The 19,300-nt window shown below is 41.0% G+C and overlaps 1 protein-coding gene across 3 annotated transcripts in view; it reads left to right on the forward strand.

Annotated features, from left to right (window-relative positions):
• sgsm2 (small G protein signaling modulator 2) overlaps positions 1-19,300 on the forward strand; it is a 216,565-nt gene that overhangs the window by 165,921 nt on the left and 31,344 nt on the right. For 2 of the 3 annotated variants that reach the window (XM_087977285.1, XM_043718289.2), the window contains exons 7-12: positions 701-835; positions 6,693-6,817; positions 7,243-7,310; positions 11,451-11,614; positions 13,586-13,718; positions 18,752-18,886. In XM_087977285.1, coding sequence (XP_087833411.1) covers positions 701-835; positions 6,693-6,817; positions 7,243-7,310; positions 11,451-11,614; positions 13,586-13,718; positions 18,752-18,886 — 760 coding nt within the window. The remainder of the gene's footprint in view (positions 1-700; positions 836-6,692; positions 6,818-7,242; positions 7,311-11,450; positions 11,615-13,585; positions 13,719-18,751; positions 18,887-19,300) is intronic. The other variant, XM_043718290.2, reaches the window with a different exon arrangement.

Consider the following 19,300-nt stretch of genomic DNA (forward strand, 5'->3'; position numbering starts at 1 on the left):
ATAGTAATTTGCTGCTGGGACGAGTCTCCAAGGTTCAGTCCACCTTTTTCTGCTCTTGACTTGCTCTGTGTTCAATCCTTATTCAGATTTTCATCCTTTGGTCTCTGAGGTGCTACGTGGATGACTTATTTCGAGTCCTTTTGTAGAGTTACTGCAGATCGATCTGGCTTCCTTACCAAAAGCAGCTTCTTTGTTTCTTGTTACGTTTGGCCTTAAGTGTCTGTACAAAGGCACAACTTTTCTGTGATTAACTCCTTAAATTCTTCTGCAGGGAAATCAGTTATCCTTGTGGCAATAAGTATCCAGTTTATCAGGCAGCTATCAACACAGTTGTGTCTATGTAGTCTCCACTCTCAGATGTAGCTAATTGCTTTCAATTCCTGTATAGGTTTGTCCTTGTCCTTTAATAGTTTATTCTAGACAGCGTTATTACTTATTCTTTCCATGTCTTACAGTTTATCTTTATTGATTCGTTCAATCCATTGCAGTTACCACAGGAATTTGATGCATTTGGACATCAGATAAGGATCAGTCTCCACTTAGATTAGCCTCGCAGCCCAATAGGCTTTGCTGATGCTCAGGGCCAAGCTTTACAAATATCTAATCCCCATATGGATGAAATAACAGAGTTTGGATTGATGAATGAATGGAGCAGTTCATGTTTAGTTCTGCTGTTAATAAGATGAACTTTCTTTTATAGATAAGAAAGCGACACTCCAGCGGAAGTATGTCAGAAGATAAATTTGCAGCTTCAGCAAGAGAATACGTGGAGTCATTACATCAAAATTCCAGAACACATTTGCTGTATGGAAAAAATAATGTACTGGTCCAGCCAGTAAGTCATGTATAGTGATCTCTGGTGGTGGGGTGAAAGAAACAGCTGGATAGTGCTGCTCGCACGGCTTAATATCAAAACCTTGTAATGACCACAGTGAGTTTTTTTTTTAAACAGAATATTTGAAAAAAGGTCAGGAAATTGCAACAGAAATTTCAAGTAGATATCAAGTGAGTTTACAAAAAATATATGGATTTCCTTTGTTTTCCTTTCCTCCTCAAGCTTTTCGTCAGCACAAACTTTTATTCTGTTTCATCCACTGTATCATGTGGAAATGGAGTCAGGCCCAACAGGTAAGGATGGCATGGAAGGACATTGGTAAACTAGACCTTTAATGGCAGTTTATAATCATATGCCAGCTATGGTACAGCTGGTAACTTACCTTTTGACTTGGAGGAGTGCTGTGTCACTCCCACTTCAGGGTTGAGCACAAAGAGATTGAGGTTGACACTCCAACACCATGTTAATGGAAGTGCAGCACTGTCACTGGAGCCATCGTTTGAGAAGATGTTAAATCAAGGCCTTACCTGTCCTCTTGGATGATTATGAGCAGGTGCATACTGCCTGGTGTCCTGGCCAATATTTATCTCTTATTGGGCATCCATAAAAGCAGATTATTTAATCATTATCACTTTGCTGTTTGTGGGCTGATGTTGAGTGTCGATTGCCTGTCTTGTCTGCACTAACTTTGCTTCAAAAGTGCCTTGTCTGTAAAGTGACTTTGGACCACCAGTAGAACCGTAGAAAATAGGACCAAGAAAAGGCCATTCCGCTCTCCGAGCCTGCTCCATCTTTCGAAATGATCAATTTTCCAACTCAGTTTCCTGTTCCTGCTTTTGCCCCATACACATTGATCCTTTTAACTTCAAGAAGTATTTCTAACTCCTTCTTGAAAACAGTTGTGAAAGTATTTGTGAAAGGCAGTATAAAAGAAGCCTTTCTCTCTTTCGCCATAGTCAATATTTCTAGTTAGCGAGTTTTGAAAAGATTTATAGCTCAGATCGAGGTTCTGAATGTACATTTGCTTGCTAAACTGGAAGGTGTGTTGTCAGACGTTTCGTCACCATGCTAGGTAACACCGGTGAGCCTCCGGTGAAGCACTTTCTATTTATGTGTTTAGGTTTCTTTGGGTGGATGATGTCATTTTCAGTTCTTTTTCTCAGAGTGTGGTAGATGGGGTCTAAATCAATGTGTTTATTGATAGAGTTCCAGTTAGAAAGCCATGCTTCAAGGAATTCTTGTGTGTGTCTCTGTTTGGCTTGTCCCAGTCAAAGTGGTGTCCTCCTTTGTCTGTATGTAAGGATACTAATGATAGTGGGTCATGTCTTTTTGTGGCTAGTTGATGTTCACGTATCATGGTGGCTAATTTTCTGCCTGTTTGCCCAATGTAGTGTTTGTTATAGTTCTTGCAGGGTATTTTGTAAAGGACATTTGTTTTGCTTGTTATTTGTGTAGGGTCTTTTTAAGTTCATTAGATGCTGTTTAAGTTTGTTGGTAGGTTTGTGGGTTACATTGATGCCAAGAGGTCTGAGTAGTCTGGACGTCATTTCAGAGATGTCTTTGATGTAGGATAAAGTGGCTAGGGTTTCTGAGCACTTTGTGTCTGCTTGTTTGGGCTTGTTGCTGAGGAATTGGCAGACTATGTTTATTGGGTTCTCCTTGAATACGCTGTATAGGTATTTCTCTTCTGTTTGTATTTCCTCAGTGCTGCAGTGTGTGGTGGCTCATTGAAATATGTCCTAATGCAGCTTCATTTGTGGGTGCTGGGATGATTGCTTCTATAGTTAAGTATTTGGTCCGTGTGTGGTGCTTTCCCGTAATCGCAGGTTTGAAGTTCCCCATTGAGTGTTCGCTCTACTGTGACATCTAGGAATGGCAGTTTGTTGTTGTTCTCCCCCTCTTTTGTGAATTTTATCCCAGTCAGGATATTATTGATGGTGTTGTAGGTTTCCTCTAATTTGGTTCGTTTAATAATGATGAAGATGTCATCCACATAGCAGACCCAAAGTTTGGGTCAGATGGGTTGGGAGAGCTGTTTTTTCGAGTCTCTGCATAATTGCTTCTGCTAGGAATCCTGATATTGGTGATCCCATGGGTGTTCCATTGGTTTGTTTGTAGGTCTTGTTATTGAATGTGAATTGGGTGGTGAGGCACAGGTCCACTAGCTTGACAACATTATCTTTGCTGATGAAGTTGGTGTTGTCTGGTGTTTGTTGGGAGAGCTCTTCTTTGTCTCTGCTTAAACACTCTGCTTTTGGATTGTTGTCTCAGCAGCACTGTCACTAAGCTACTGTTCTGAAGAAGGGTTACTGGACCTGAAACTCTGCTTTCTCTCCACCGATGTGCCAGACCTGTTCCCTTGCTCTAGCACTTCCTGTTTTTGCATGTGTTTTTGCTTACCATGCCTTCATAAAATAACAGGAAAAGGAGTTTTATGCACATACATTAGCCAAGGCTCATCATGAATTCATTTCCCTTCAGACAATTCCCCTAATGTAGTGATTAGATCAGATACTGTCAGAGGATTCTGCTGAGTTCAAACCCTCCCAATGAAATGAGTATGCTCCTGTTACGAACTTTGGACCCCAGTCATTACAACTTCAGTTTGGATAATCTATGGATGTTTTGCAAACTTTGACCAGAGTTCTGTAAATGATCTCTGACAGTTTATGCCAGCAATAGCTTCTGTCAGGAAGCAAAGAATGTGGTCTTGTCAGTGCAGTATGAATTGGAATTTTAATAAACCTTTCAAAAAAAATTAGCAATAAGTTGTCTGTATTTTTTGAGCAAAATTGTCTTGAGACCTGACAGTCTGATCTATTTTAATTTGCTTTCCACTGACAGCCATTTTTTATTTATAATAAATCAAAACCCACTGAAATAAGCTATGGCACAATCGATAGCAAGGATTACCAGTCAATCAGAAAGAATGAAACAAGTGATTTGATGTAAACAGCACTCAGTCACTGCTTATGCATTAACTTGTGCGATCAGAAGGAGCCACTTGCTAAATTGGCTTGGAACAATGCATTTTCCAACACCCTCACAATTTTTCTCCTTTCTTTGCCTGTAGCACTTAACTCTCTGGGGCATCAGTCAGACAGCCACAGTCTGTTATCTTGTCCAGGTATGCATGTTCCATCTTCCAACCTGGATGATTATAGCTAATGTGGTGTTTGATGGTGTGAATGGAACTTGTGAGTAATGCTCATGCACAGACTTAGCTTTCTTTTTTTGCCTACCCTTGAGATAATCGATAATCTTACTGAATGATGGGACAGTCTCAAGGGGACAAACAACACTTTAGAAGCTTCACACCACCCAGCACAAAGCACAGTTGATTAGCACCACATCCACAAATGTTCACTCCATCCAACACTGGCAGACAGTAGCAACAGTGTGTACATCTATAACCTGCACTGCAGAAATTCCCCAAGGCTCCTTAAACATCAACTTCCAAATCCACAACCACTATCATTTAGAAGGACAAGGACAGCAGGTACATGGGAACACCTGGACATTCCCCTCCAAGCTGCTCACCATCCTGACTTGGAAAAAACTTGGAAACACTTTCACTGGGCCAAAACCCTGGAGCTCCCTCCCTAATGCAGTAATGTTCTATATGGATTACAGTGGTTCATGAAGATAGCTCTGTACCACCTTCTCAAGGGTAACTAGGAATGGGTAATAACTGCTGGCCCAGCTAACATCGCCCACATCCTGTGAATGAATAAAAAGAGTAGAATCCTACTTCTGTTTCTATTTTGTGTGCTCTTCATCTTCACTAGCACTAACAATGATCAGCATCAAAATCTTAACATTGTCATCCAAAAACAATGAATAAAAAATGATACAGTATGGTGTATTTGGGAAGTTCGGGCAATTTTCTTTGAAGTTGTCCAGTGCTATCCAGGAAATTTTGTTTCAATGTAGTCTATTTGAACATATTAGCGCAGGCTTGGAAGAATTGTTGAGGTTTTAAACTGTGCTTCAGTGTAGATAATCATTTCTTTGAAGTGTTCTGAGGCAAGATGAAATGTTGGTTTGGTTTACAAAATGATGTCTGGACACAATCTGAATCTATGAGCAGAGAATGTATGTCTTTAATTTGGCAGAACTTGTTTAAATTTTAAGATCTCTTTTTTCCTTGGTGTTTTTGTGCTTAGCAGCCGGGGGATTGTGGGCGCAGGCAAAGGGGAATGTTTTTCCAGTTTTAGCCCTTTATTTTGGAATTAAGTCATGTCCAGGTTTGATGTGCTACAGCCTGATTCTCAGGAATCTTCCCTCTGCCATGGCCTCACCACCAGGGTGTTGCTCCATCTGGTGGCTAGGTTGAGAATGGACAACAGAAAGGAAGATCCTCTCTATTGTGTCGAGAGACATTTTTAATCAATGGCGTTATCACACACCTCTGGAGCAGGTGAGACTTAAACACAGGCATCCTTGTCCAGTGGCAGGGATGTTACCGTGGTGCAACAAGAGCCCACAGCTTGCAATTATGTAGCACCATTCATAACCTTCAGATTACCCAAAGTGCTTTACAACAAATAAAGTGCTTTTGAAATATAATTGTTGTTGTAATATTGAAACTGCAGCAGCCATTTTGCACATTGTAAGCACCCACAAACAGCAATGAGATGATTACCAAATAATCTGTTTTTAGTTGGGCTGTTTGGAAGATGAATAATGGCCTGGGCACACCAGTGAAAGTAAACACCAACTCCTCTTCAAAAGATTAACATCTATCTTTTATATCCACAAGATGGAACCTTGGTTTAACACTTCTTCATAAGGAAAGCACCCCTGTCAATGCAGCATTCACTCAGTACTGTATCGAAATGTCCTCCTGAATGCTGTTCTGAAGTGCTACTTGAACCCACAACCGTCTGACTCAGACACCGACTGAAGCACTGCTCACAATGACAACAGAAAACGCAGGAAAACACACTGTGGGCCAGACAACATTTGTGGAGAAGGGGAAATAAGAAAACAATTATGAATGCTTGTAATCTGAATCTAAAGTTTTAAAAAAAAAATGCTGGAGATGTGTTGTATAAGGCAGCTGACCTGTAAGGGTTAACTCTGAAATATTCGTATATCTCCAGCCAATGAGAGATATAGGGCAGTCTATGGGAGGAGCTGATTAGTTCTAGTTGTCTAATTATCTAGTTGTAATTGTTTTGGTCTGGTCAGTACTGTTGACAGACACAGGGACTTAACTTTTCCTGTTGCCAGTTTCTCTTGCAAAGTATGATATAATTGACCAGTCTTAAAGCAATGTAACCTCCTATCATAACTAGCTTGTAATAAACTACTTTTTGTTACTCAAGTGTATGCCTCTTCTGCTGAAGACTTGTGGTGAAGGATTAACCACTCATGATACTAAGTATCTTAGACAAGTATTATAAGAAGAATTATACCTTTGAGCCAAGAGACCTGAGTTCAAGCCCCACCTGCTCCAGAGCTCTGTAGTTACATCTCTGAACAGGTTGATTTGAAAATATCTAGGAGGAGGATTGCTGGCAGCATGTCCACCTAAAGCAAAGTCCTAGCAGAACCAGATGCCAACCAAGTGCTTCTCTAACATCTCAACTGGTTTGGTCGCATCTGTTCAGAGGGGGTAGCTGGCTTGCATGATGGGAGGGGTAGAAATCCTGATCGATGCATGCTGCAAGGTCTCCCTCACTAATAGCAGTGTGGCGTTCTTCCAGCAGACATATTGCAACATTTCAAGAAGGTAACTCACCGTTCTTTGCTCAAAGGGAGCCCAGGTTTGGGGAATAAATACTTGCCTTGTAAGCAATACCATTTCCTGGTAAAGCAGCAGTAAACTCAATGTTTCTGTTTCCTTCAACAGAAGGAGGACGTGGAGACTATTCCAGGATACCTCTCACTTCATCAATCTGCAGAACATTTAACTCTGAAGTGGACCCCAAACCAGCTTATGAATGGGACTCTGGGAGATTCAGAGCTTGAAAAGAGGTAAAATGCATTTTTAATTTCCTGAAGGTTCTTAGGTGCAGGATGTTTATTCCCTATGTTTCCAGGAAATCTCTCTTTATTCAGAATTCCAACATCTGTGGTATTTTGCTTTTTTTAAAACTTGGTCAATTTATGTCAACAGCCAGTGTCACAGCAACTAAAACATCTTTTTGGTGCTTTCCATTCCTGAGAATTTTCTTAGGGATTTTCCCATTCATCTTGCTGAGTCACTGTTCCAGTCACCAAGGAATTCCTGTTGCATATCTTTGCTACATGATTATACGATTAAAATATTGTTATTACTAAAGAAAAATCTTCAGTTGATCACAAAGGAATTCTGAAATTGATATTTGCAACTATAATAGTTGCAACTATAAAGTTCCAAGTGTCAAAAATGTTAAAATAATTTTTTTGCTCATTTTCAGTGTCTATTGGGATTATGCCTTAACTGTACCATTAAGTCAGATTGTCTGCATCCATTGCCACCAACAGCGTAAGTGTTTTTTCACTTTATTCGTTTGCATGGTCTTTTCTTGAGTGCCTATGTTATAATAGTCAGGATGTAAACATGTTTTGATTGCTAGTGACCTATGATTCCCTTACATGAGTGAGCAGCAAATATGACTTAAATGCTGTGGGGACAAGGGTTCATATCCCACAATGAATTAGGGGGCATAGCCTCAAAATAAGGGGGAGCAGATTGAGGACTGAGTTCAGGAGGAACTTCTTCACCCAAAGAGTTGTGTATCTGTGGAAGTCCCAGTGAAGCAATTGAGACTACCTCATTGAACATTTTTAAGGCAAAAATAGATTCTTGAAGAGGAAGGGAGTTAAGGGTTACAGTGAGAGGGCGGGTAAATGGAGCTGAGTGCATGAAAAAATCAGCCATGATCTTTTTGAATGGTGGAGCAGGCTCAATGGACCAGATGGCCTACTCCTGCTCCTATTTCTTATGTTCATGGCAGCTTGTGCAATTTAAATTCAATAATAAAAAACACAATTCTGGCATTGAAAGCTAGTCTCAGTACTGGTGACTGTGAAACTATCACCAATTATTGTTGATAACAATCAATAAAACTGAATAACAATAAAACAGTAAAAATTCTATCTGGTTCACGAATTCTCTTCGGAAAAGGAAAATCCTAATTTTCACTAATATCCTTCAGGGAAGGAAATCTGCTGTCCCCACGTAGTGTGGCCTACGTGTGACCCCAGATCCGTAACAATGTGGTTGACTCTCAACTGCTATCTGAAATGGCCTAGCAACCCACCTAGGTGTATCAATCGCTATGAAGTCTCAACAAAGTAATGAAACCAGACCTGGCACTAGAAAAGAGAATGGCAGAAACAGCTCTGCTGTCCTTGCAAAGTCCTCCTTACTAACATCTGGGGGCTAACGCTAGAACTGGGAGAGCTATCTCGCAGACTAGTCAAGCAACAGCCTGGCACAGTCATACTTACTGAATCACATCTTACAATGTCCTAGATGCTGCCATGACCATCCCTGTATATGTTCCACCAGAAGGACTGATCCAGCAGACACCACAATGGTAGACAGTCAAGAGGAAATTCATAGAATTTCATATTTCTTAGAATCCCTACAGTGTGGAAATAGGCCATTTGGCCCAACAAGTCCACACCAACTCTCCAAAGAGTATCCTGAGAATGCTCAGCATTCACTTGGACCCCATGAAATCTCATGGCTTCAGGTTAAGCATGGGCAAGGAAAGCTCCTGCAGATTACCATGAATCATCCTCCCTTGGTTGATGAATCAGTACTCCTCCATGGAGAACAACACTTGGAGGAAGCACCGAGAGTGGCAAGGGCGGAAAAATGCAATCTGGGTGGGAATTTCAGTGTCCACCACCAAGAGTGGCTCGGCAGCAGTACTACTGATTGGGCTGGTTGAGTCCTGAAGGACAGAACTGCTGGGCTGGGCCTGTGGCTGGTGCTGAGGGAAAAAGATATTTGACCTCATCCTTACCAACCTACCGGCTGCAGATACATCTGTCTAAGACAACACCAGTTAGAGTGACCACCACACAGTCAGTGTGGAGGTGAAGTCCTACCTTCACATTGAGTATACCCTCCATCATGTTGTGTGGCATCATCACAATGCTAAATGGGACAAATTTCAAACATATCTAGTATCTTAAGACTGGGCATTCATGAGGCACTGTGGACTTTGGGTTCATTCTGCAACCTCGTGGCCTGACATATCCCCTACTCAAGCATTGCTATCAAGCAAAGGGATCAACATTGGGTTCAGTCAAGAATGTAGGAGGGCATACCATTAACAGCACTAGCATACCTAAAAATGAGATATCAACCTGGTGAGGCTACCAAACAGGACTACTTGCATGCCCACAACGTAAGTGGAAAGTGGTAGACAAATCTAAGCTGTGCAGTTCTACCACATCCAGTCATAAATTAAATAACTCAATGGAGGAGGAGGCTTCACAAATATCCCCATCCTCAATGATGGAAGAACCTGGTGCTTTAGTGCAAAAGATAAGGCCAAAGCATTCACAGCAATTTCCAGCCAGAAGTGTGGAGCGAATGATCTATCTCAGCTTCCTCTAGTGGTTCCCAGCTTCACAAATACCAGTCTTCAGTCAACTCAATATTATGTTGAGTAAATTGAAAAACAGTGCCAAGACAATGGGCCCTGACAACATGCCAGCAATAGTACTGAAGACATGTGCTCCAGAGCCCATTGATGCTCCCCTAGCCAATTATAGCACTGGCATCTGCCTGACAAAGTGAAAAATTGCCCAGATATGTCCTGTACACAAAAAGCTAGACAAATCCAACCTGGCTAATTACCATCCCATCTGTCTACACACGATCATCAGTAAAGTGATGGAAAGTGTAATCAGCCATGATATTCAGTGGCACCTACTCAGCAATAACCTTCAGTGATGATCAGTTTGGGTTCAGCCAGGACTACTCAACTCCTGATCTCATTAAAGCCTTGGTTGAATCATAGACAAAAGAGCTGAATTCCAGAGGTGAGGTGAGAGTGACAGCCTTTGACGTCAAGACCACATCTGATATCAAGTGTGACATTAAGAAGCCTGAGAAAAACTGGAATCAATGCGTATATAGGGTAAACTCTCCTCTGGTTGGAGTCACACCTGGCAAAGAAGATGATGGTTATGGTTGTTGGAGGTCAGTCATCGCAGCTCCAGAATATTTCTGCAAGAGTTCCTCAGGGTAGTGTTCTAGACTTAACTATCTTCAGCTGCTTCATCCGTGACCTTGCCTCCATCATAAGGTCAGAAGTGGGGATGTTCACTGATAATTCAGCACCATTTGCAACTCCTCAGATACTGCAGCAGTCCATGTTCAAATCCATCATGATCTGGACAAGATCCAGGCTTGGGCTGGCAAGTGGCAAGTAACATGCATGTCACACAAATGCCAGGCAATGTCCATCTCCAAAAAAGAGACAACCTAACCACTACCCCTTGATATTCAATGTCATTACCCTTATTGAATCTCCCACTATCAACATCCTGGGAGCTACCATTGACCAGGAACTCACCACATAAACACAGTGGCTATAAAACCAGGTCAGTGGTGAAAAATACAAAGTGAGTAACTTACTTGCTGACTCCCGAAAGCCTATCTACAGGGCACAAGTCAGGTGTGCAATGGAATACTCCCCACTTGCATGAATGGATGCAAATCCAACAACACTAAAGAGGCTTGATACCATCCAGGACAAAGCAGCCACTTGATTTGCACTACATCCACAAGCATCCATTCCCTCAACCACCAACACACAGTAGCAGCAGTGTGTATTATCTACAAGGTGCATTGCAGAAATTCACCAAAGCTCGTCAGACAGCACCTTCCAGACCCACAAGCACTTTCATCTGGGAGGACAAGGGCAGCAGATACATTGGAAAAGCACCACCAGCAAGTTCCCCTCCAAATCATTCATCATCCTGTCTTGTAATTTATTGTTGTCCCTTCAGTGTTGCTGGGTCAAAATCCTGGAATTCCCTCCCTAATGTCATTGTGGGTCAACCCATAGCACATGAAGGAATGCAACACACCACCTTCTCAATGGCAACTAGGGATGGACAATAACCGCTGGCCCAGCCAGCGATGCCCACGTCCCGCAACTGAATTTAAAAAAATCCACTGTCCTTCCCTGATCTCCATGTGACGCCTAACCCACTAATATTGTTGACTCTCAACTTCTCTTTGAAATGCTTTAACAAGCTACTCACTTCAGGGTAGTTAGGGATAGATTGCAAATGCAGGCCTTGCCTGAGATTCCCACATTCCTTGACAGAATAAAAAAACTAACAAAATTGCAACTTTTGTGAATATCTGGTTAAATAGGTACAAAACATATAGTAACACAAACTCCAAGGGAATTTTAAATCTAAATTACTTTAGGCAGGGCAATTGTAATGTTTAAGCTTCATATGTGTGTTGCATGTTAAATCTACAAATCAATGAGTGACTTATAATGATGTATATGGGGGTAACTTTATCATCCACAGATGCAGTACTCCCAAATGACAAAGGGTTAATTTCTCAGTGATTGCTGCATACATATTGTTACAAATGGGTAATATTGTTATCTTATGAAAGCAAAATTGTCATTATTTTCAGCTGACAGTGGAGGAACTCTCGTGTTAGTCAGTCAGGATGGAATCCAAAGACCTCCACTTCACTTCCCCCAGGGTGGTCACTTGTTAGCCTTTCTCTCCTGCCTTGAGAATGGGCTGTTACCACGCGGGCAGCTTGATCCCCCTCTTTGGTCACAGCGAGGAAAGGTGAGTGAATAATGCTGAAGCCTGAAGCTAGACACAGATCCTTTCCTCGATGACAGATTTATTCACAGAGTGCAGCATCACACACACTAACCCAGTGTCCCAGCACTTTCAAACCAATCCAAAACAAATTACTTGAACAAACTTGACCAATGATAACCCCTGAAGGGGATACTCTAACAAAAATCAAATCGTTCAAAGAATCTTATGATAGTTAAATCAAAATATCATTCATGAGGCAGATTATGCAATCCTGTCCCTGGAGTACTCACTGGTCATGGAAGACTTTAAGCCTTCCAATTGGCATACGTCTGAAAGATCAAGTTAACTCAGTCAACCATTTGACAGGCCTTAAAGGTGTATAATATTTAAATAATCCAAATTCCAAAGGAAACTGAACACATTTAAAATACAGTGCCATGTTGGGAGGAGATAATGCCCTCCTGCCCCTGTAACAAAACAAATAGGAGCATTCAGCCCTCACGCCTCCCTCTGCCATTCAACAAGCTCATGGTGTGGTTTCCATTGGTTGCATAAGGACTCGAGAGTGCTCAGGACAATATTTCTTTATATTATTATGAATGCTAATTAAACCAGATCAAATGTAAAAACTAACACATTAGGGTCGTGTAAGCTTCTCTACCTATGTTCCGTAACATCCAAGCTCAAATCTCAGACGTAATGGCTATGGAAGTGTGCTGTACCATATCCAATTAGGCTGATTTTTGAAAAGATTGAAACACATATTAGGAGAACCTTTCTAATTTAATTGATTTCAAGTTCAAAAGAGTATGACAACAGCCTGATCACGGGCTGGGAGCATCACTTTCCCTGGCAATGATATTTGGTTTCATTTTGATAAGTTCCCGTAAACTTGGCAGATGGAACATACTATGGGGAAATATGAGGTTTGCACTTTGGCAGGAAGAATAGAGGAGCTAAATATTATTTAAATGGAGAAAAACTGCAGAGCGCATGCATGGAACAAAGGAATTTTGGAGTCCTAGTCCATGAATCCCTAAAATCAAGCATCAAAGTTCAGTGGTTAAATAGGGAAAGCAAATGGAATGCTGTCCTTTATTTAAAAAAATAGGGAGGTTTTGCTAAGTCTCTATAAGCACTAGTCAGACCACAACTGGAATACTATGAATGGTTTTGGGCCCCTTGTCTAACGTAAGATATACTGGGCATTGGAGGCAGTCCAGGGAAGGTTCATTAGGCTGATACCAGATATGGAGGCACTATCTTATGCAAAAAAGGTTGAGTAAGTTGGAATATAGAGAAATGAGAGGCGACCTTATTTGAAACATGAAGAATTCTTAGGAAAATTGGCCGGGTAGTTGCAGCAAGATTGTTTCACCTTGTTGGAAGTCTAGGGCCAGAGGGTATAATCTTGGAATAAGGGGGTCACGTATTTAAGACAGAGATGAGGAGTAATTTCTTCTCTATGCAGTGAATCTGTGGAATTCTTCACTATGGAGTTAATAGAGCCATTAAATTGGCTGAGATAGACAATCAATGGAGAAGACAGGAAAATAGATTCTGGGATTATCACATCATCATGATCACATTGAATGGCGGAGTTGACTCAATGGGCTGAATTACCTGCTTCTGCTTTTTCTTAGGGTCTTACATGTAAGCTCTCATTGGCCTCTTGACTTTCTTTTACACCAAGTCTCTCTAAACTATCATTTCTCATTTAAGACAATGGAGAGAGCCTGAGTGTTGCACATAACAGTCCTGGAGAGCTGAGAGTACATTGGCTGCTGTGTTTCCTCCATTACAAGAGTGACCACACTTTTGTAAAGTCCTGAATTGTCCATAAAACACTTTTGAAACACCCAGTGTTGTGAATGGTGGTATATAAGTACAAGTCTGTCTTATTGCTTTTCAACTGATTCATGAGTAGTGTGATGCTTAGGCAAACTTAGTAGTTAGCAACACAACTAACTGCTGAAATTCCCAAACACTAAGGGCAAGGTATTTCCAAAACTACGGAAAAGAAACAGCAGAGCCAAATCCATGGACCCAGAAGAACAGATGGAGGAAGAAATAGCTACAGATTATGTATTCAGAATAATTTATCCCGGACAGAAGAATGACTATGGTGAGTTTATGTTCATTGTTGCTGTTCTGTTATCTGCTGATTCTCAGATGATTTCTGAATTTTAATATTATTGCTCTGTTCTTGACATTCCTCGTTCATCAAAGTGCAGATATTTCCCGATTTTGGTAGACGTTCATTTGCTGATTTATTGTTGCCTTAATCTGGAATTACTGGACAGTAAGGGACATGGGATCTCTCACCAACAAGTTTGTGTTCAATTTGAATGAGAAAGAGAACCAGGTGAAATCTCCCAGGAATTGTGTCAGTTGTGTTCATGTGCCCAGGCAGCTTTAACTTGCCATTTGCACTGTGCATTTAGTGGGATTTTCTATCTTGCAGAAACAAGACAGGCAACCTGTGACCATTTTACCATTGGACTGAATTAGTGGGTGATTTCTTTGATAGATTTTAAACTTGTGTACATGTTTTGGTGGGGATTCAGCCAAAACTATTGACCATAAGAAGAATTAAAGCCGTCTTACACTTCTTTAGATTTTAAGTTATTGTTTGGGATGAGCAGAAGCTGTAGTATATATGTAATGTGCCTTTGTAAGGTATGAGAAGAAGTGGAGAGATGGAAGCTAGAATATGGATTGAAAAGGTTCTAAATGTCTCCTATTAAAATAAGTTTCAGCATTTCAATGGAGAGTATTGAGGTAAGTGTTGTAGAAATCATGGAAAACTTGTAACACAAATGAGGCCATTTGGCCCATCGTGTTAATCGATAAAGAACTACCCTGCTGAAACCTATCTCCCTGATCTGGTTCACTAGCCCTGCAATGGTTTGTTTGGAATTAATATACCCTGTGTAGGGATAATTAACTCCCGTGGAAAACCTTGAGAGCATAAGTTTCAAATTTTGAAAAGTAAAAATCTGTTGGTTCCTTTGATCCCAAGGAGTTAGCATTGACAGTGGGGAATTCACCTCTCAACCTTCAGTTTTGCGTTAGTTTATTTTTGAAAACAAGAGTATAATATCTTCCCAGGTCTTCAGCACAAACTTCCTCTTGCAACATGGGTATGCTTGGTCTGCCATTGTGACTGAGCCATGAGCAATCAGTCAGAGCAAAGAGATAACCAGGAGGTAGGACAAAGGATGAGATGGGGCAGGGGAGTGTAAAGACAACCTCCCTTTACATCATGTGTCTTTATGGAATCACAACACCTTGCTTCCAATTAAATCATAGCCATTATTTCTGATGGTTCCTTTTTATCAGAGGGGGTTGCACCAGCGGCACGTCACTGATCTAGCATCAACTGTAGCTAAGCACCAGGTCTCTCTCAAAAACTCCATTTCAGTGGCTTGGGATGCCATTTGAGGTGTCAAAGAGTGACTTAAACCCAGAAACAATGCATTTAATTTGCAGGGAATAACTGCAACAAGCAAGTCACAGATTCATTTCTCTTCAAGGCAAATGGGTTGATTGATGAATTCATGAGTCAGCTATTAAGCATCAAAGTTGAGGCTTAATGGGGAAGCAAGCATCTGTTGTTCACAAGTGTGCTGTACATGCCTCTCCATTGGCAGCACTGCCACTTGAATAGTCAATCTAGAAAAAGGAGTGACCACCAAAGAGTAAACAGAAGTACATGACTGGTAGCACATAACATCTGAAGGGTACCAAATAGAACATGTGAAGGAGAGAAATCAATGAGAAGGGATAAAAAAGGTAAACCCACAAAATGTATTCTCCACTTATGACAGTTGCAATGCCTGTGGCTTTTTCTCTCCCCACTACCTTAGTTGAATGTTTAACTTTGAGGTTATGGAGAGTCAGATAGGCCTCTATATCAAGACCAAGGAGAGTTCTAGTGGTGCAGTGGTAGTGTCCCTACCTCAGGACCAGGAAGCTGGGTTCAAGTCCCATCTGCTCCAGAGATGTGTAAAAACGTGTCTGAAGAGGTTAATTGAAAATATCTTTCTAGAATTGGACTGAAACTATTTGTATTGGGTCAGGGTCATTTGTAATGTGGGCTTATCTAAAGAAAAGCATAGTGCATAAAGATTAAGCTCCAGGCTCTATTCTTCTATCCTTCACCATCTTAGCTTACTGGTGTAGAACACACTTTCTCATTAATGGTCACTCTCAACAGTAGCAGCCCTTGAAATGATAACGACCCTTCTCCTGATTGCATTTTCTCTTTATTGCCTGATCTTGCAATACGCAAGATTGTATCTCACTGTGTCGCTCTTGGAAGGATTGTGAAGATGCCTGTTATAAAGAAAAATAGTGAGGATGGTGCGTGAAATTTACAATGGCTGTGGCCAAATGAGGGAGGTAACTGAAGGGCAGTAGGTAACTCCAATGCTTGCAAGTAGAAGGGAAATAGGAAATGACAATGTAAGAGCGGTGGGCTTTCAGGAGATGTAGGGCTATGCAGAGAGTGACAGAGTTATAAGCAGTAGATTGTCTTTAACCACTATGATCATATCATTGGCTTGTTATGCGTGGGAGCCAGATACTAGGTACCACACAATTTGCATTCACCTGCTCAGTCACCTCTGATCAATGGCGTATTTTTAAAATCCATCTATTCAGACATGTTCTGGCCCAAAAGAAGCGGCACTACCATTGTGCCACAAGACCATCTGAATGTTGCTATAAGCTTAGCTCAAACTGGTCTAATTTTCCATGCTGATCTCCTCCCCCATGACTTCTGAGAATTATGGAAGTCTTATAAAATTCCCTTGTAAATATCACCCTAAGATGGATTTTCCTTGTTTTAGGCTTCATGTTTGATACATTGCAGCACTTGCAAGTTACACCTCCCAGTAAAAGTGAAATTACTTCTTTTAAATAACATCACTGTCAGCCAAGCTCCCATCTGTGTACATCTTGCAAAATTGGACAGGTGCACAATTAATATGCAAAAGCAAGGTAGAAACGTCAATTTTTGACTCTTCTTGTATTAATCGTCACAGAAATAGACCCTTCGGTCCAACTCGTTCATGCCGACCAGGCATTCTAAATAAATCTAGTCCCATTCGCAGGAAGACCAGAATTGCACGCAGTGTTCTAACAGCAGCCAAACTAATGTCTTGTACAGCTGCACCTTGACCTCCCAACTCCTGTATTCAATGCATTGACCAATAAAGACAAGCATATCAAATGCCTCCTTCACTATCTTATCTACCTGTGACTCCACTTTCAAGGAACTATGAACCTGTGCTTGAAGGACTCTTTTTGTTTAGCAACACGCCCCTAGACCTTACCAATAAGTGTATAAGTCCTGCCTGACTTTCCTTTACAAGATGTAGCACCCCATGTTTATCAAAATTTAAACTCCATCTGCTACTCCTTGGCCCATTGATCAAGATCCCTTTGTATTCTGAAGTAACCTCCTTCGATATCCACTACACCTCCAATTTTGGTGTTACCTGCAAACTCACTAACCATACCTCCTATGTTTACATCCACATCATTTAAATAAATGATGAAATGCAGTGGACCCAGCACTGATCTTTATGGCACACCACTGGTCACAGGCATCCAGTCTGAAAAGCAACCCTCCACCACCACCCTCTGTCTTCTATCTTTGAAACAGTTCTGTATCCAAATAGCTAGTTCTCCCTCTATTCTGTGTGATCTAACCTTGCTAACCAATCTACCACCTATGATAAAGTCCACTCATGTGTGGAACCGCAGAAGATGGGGGAGATACTAAGTGAGTATTTTGCATCAGAGTTTATTGTGAAGGATAGAGAATGTGGGGAAATAAATAGCGACATCTTGAAAAATCTCCGCATTGCAGAGGAGATGGTGCTGGACGTCTTAAAGTGCATAAAGGTGGATAAATCTTGAACGCCTTACTGAAGTCCATCTAGATCATATCCTCTACTTTACCCTCATCAATCCTCTTTGTTATTTCTTCAAAAAAACTTCAAAAAATCAGTTATTGCCTATGCAGATACATGAAAATCCTGTCCCTCAGGATTTCCGCCAACAACTTGCCCACCACTGACATCAGGCTCACCGATCTATAGTTCCCTGGTTGGTACCTCACCTGTGGCTATCGATGATACAAATATCTCAGCAAGGTCCCAGCAAACACTTCCTTAGCTTTTCCCACAGAATTCTAGGGTACACCTGCTCAAGTCCTATGGATTTATCCACCTTTATGCATTTTAAGACATCCAGCACCACCACCTCTGTAATATGGACATTTTTCAAGATGTCGCTATTTATTTCCCCACGTACTCTATCCTTCTTCACAGTAAATACTGATGCAAAATACTCATTTAATATCTCCCCCACCCCATCTCCTGTGGTCCATACACGATGAAGCAAAACTTTCCACAGCTAATTCTTGCAATTTTTAGTGAGCAGTCATATTTCTAGCTCAAGAAAGGGAGTGTATTTGTACATGGTCCATCCCAGACTTTTTTTTTGTTCCATAATAGTTTCTCCAAATCTTCCTTTTATTGTGGTGATAGACTTTTCTCAACAAATGTCCAAAATCAAGACCTAATCGCCTCCATCCACTTTGCGGCCTTATGATGTAAGACTTGATTGTGTGTGCTATCCAACTGTGGAAGGTATCACAACCAAGCTGGTAATATTCACAGATGCTTCATTCCAGTCAGAATTACCATGTGTCAATCAGAGGAATTATTTTAGCTTGCTTAAAACAGCCATTGAGTCCCGTTGTAAAGCTACCTTGAGTGAGACCAACATTTTGGAATGATGTGTGAATATTAAATGTGGTCTTACTGAGGTGCAAGTTCATCTTTATAAGTTCTATTTTGGGAAGGAAAATGTCTATGAATGTGTTCATACTTGAGTGTGTTGAGATTGATCCCTTCTAAATATGTTGCCAAAATTGGATAGAAATGCATTTTCTAACTGCAATGCATTACAAATTTTAAGGTGCAAGAATATATTAATTAAATCAGGTCAATGCAGCATTAATGCGAGTTGTAAAAGTTACAGCACAATTTTTGGCCTGTTTTTAGCTGTCGGGAGCAGTGTGTAAGTGAACTGTACAGTGAAGGTATGCTCCTCATCAGCCCTTTCAATCTTTTCTTTGAGCAGTAACTATTAACTACCACCACTTAGCTGCCAGCCGATCGGTCTCTGTCGAGGATGATGAGGAAGACGAGGATAGGCTACATGAAATGATTTCTATGATCTGCTCACGGAACCTCACAGCTCCTAAAATGATGAAAGGTTTTTATGCAGTTTGGCCTAATCACACTTGAAGTGATATGCAAGATAATGCAGTGCACCGTACAGAGTCTCATCTCAAGGTTCAACAGTGTTGGCATTACCGATGTTAAAACTATTGAAATTCTTTTGATCCATTTGAGCCTTTAGTACACTGCTTTTTTTTTCTTTTTTCTCCTAAAGCTCATTTTTATTTCCCTGTAGATTAATGGGCTCCACTAATGATTCAGAGTTTAACCATTGACCAGAAGAAATATATAGACTAAGAAAATCATAAGCTCTGATGGGTCAGAGTTAGCTGAGCATTTGTAGTGTTCCTGCCCCTGGCCTCTTTGCACTATTTGCTTCAAGGGTAGAACAATTGTTCCCTAATTGCTATCTAGTGACCTTTGCTAGAACTACAGACAACAACAACTT

This window comes from Chiloscyllium plagiosum, unplaced genomic scaffold, assembly GCF_037043375.1.
Source record: "Chiloscyllium plagiosum isolate Xiang-an unplaced genomic scaffold, Cpla_swu_hap1 HiC_scaffold_31, whole genome shotgun sequence".
NCBI lineage: Eukaryota > Metazoa > Chordata > Chondrichthyes > Orectolobiformes > Hemiscylliidae > Chiloscyllium > Chiloscyllium plagiosum.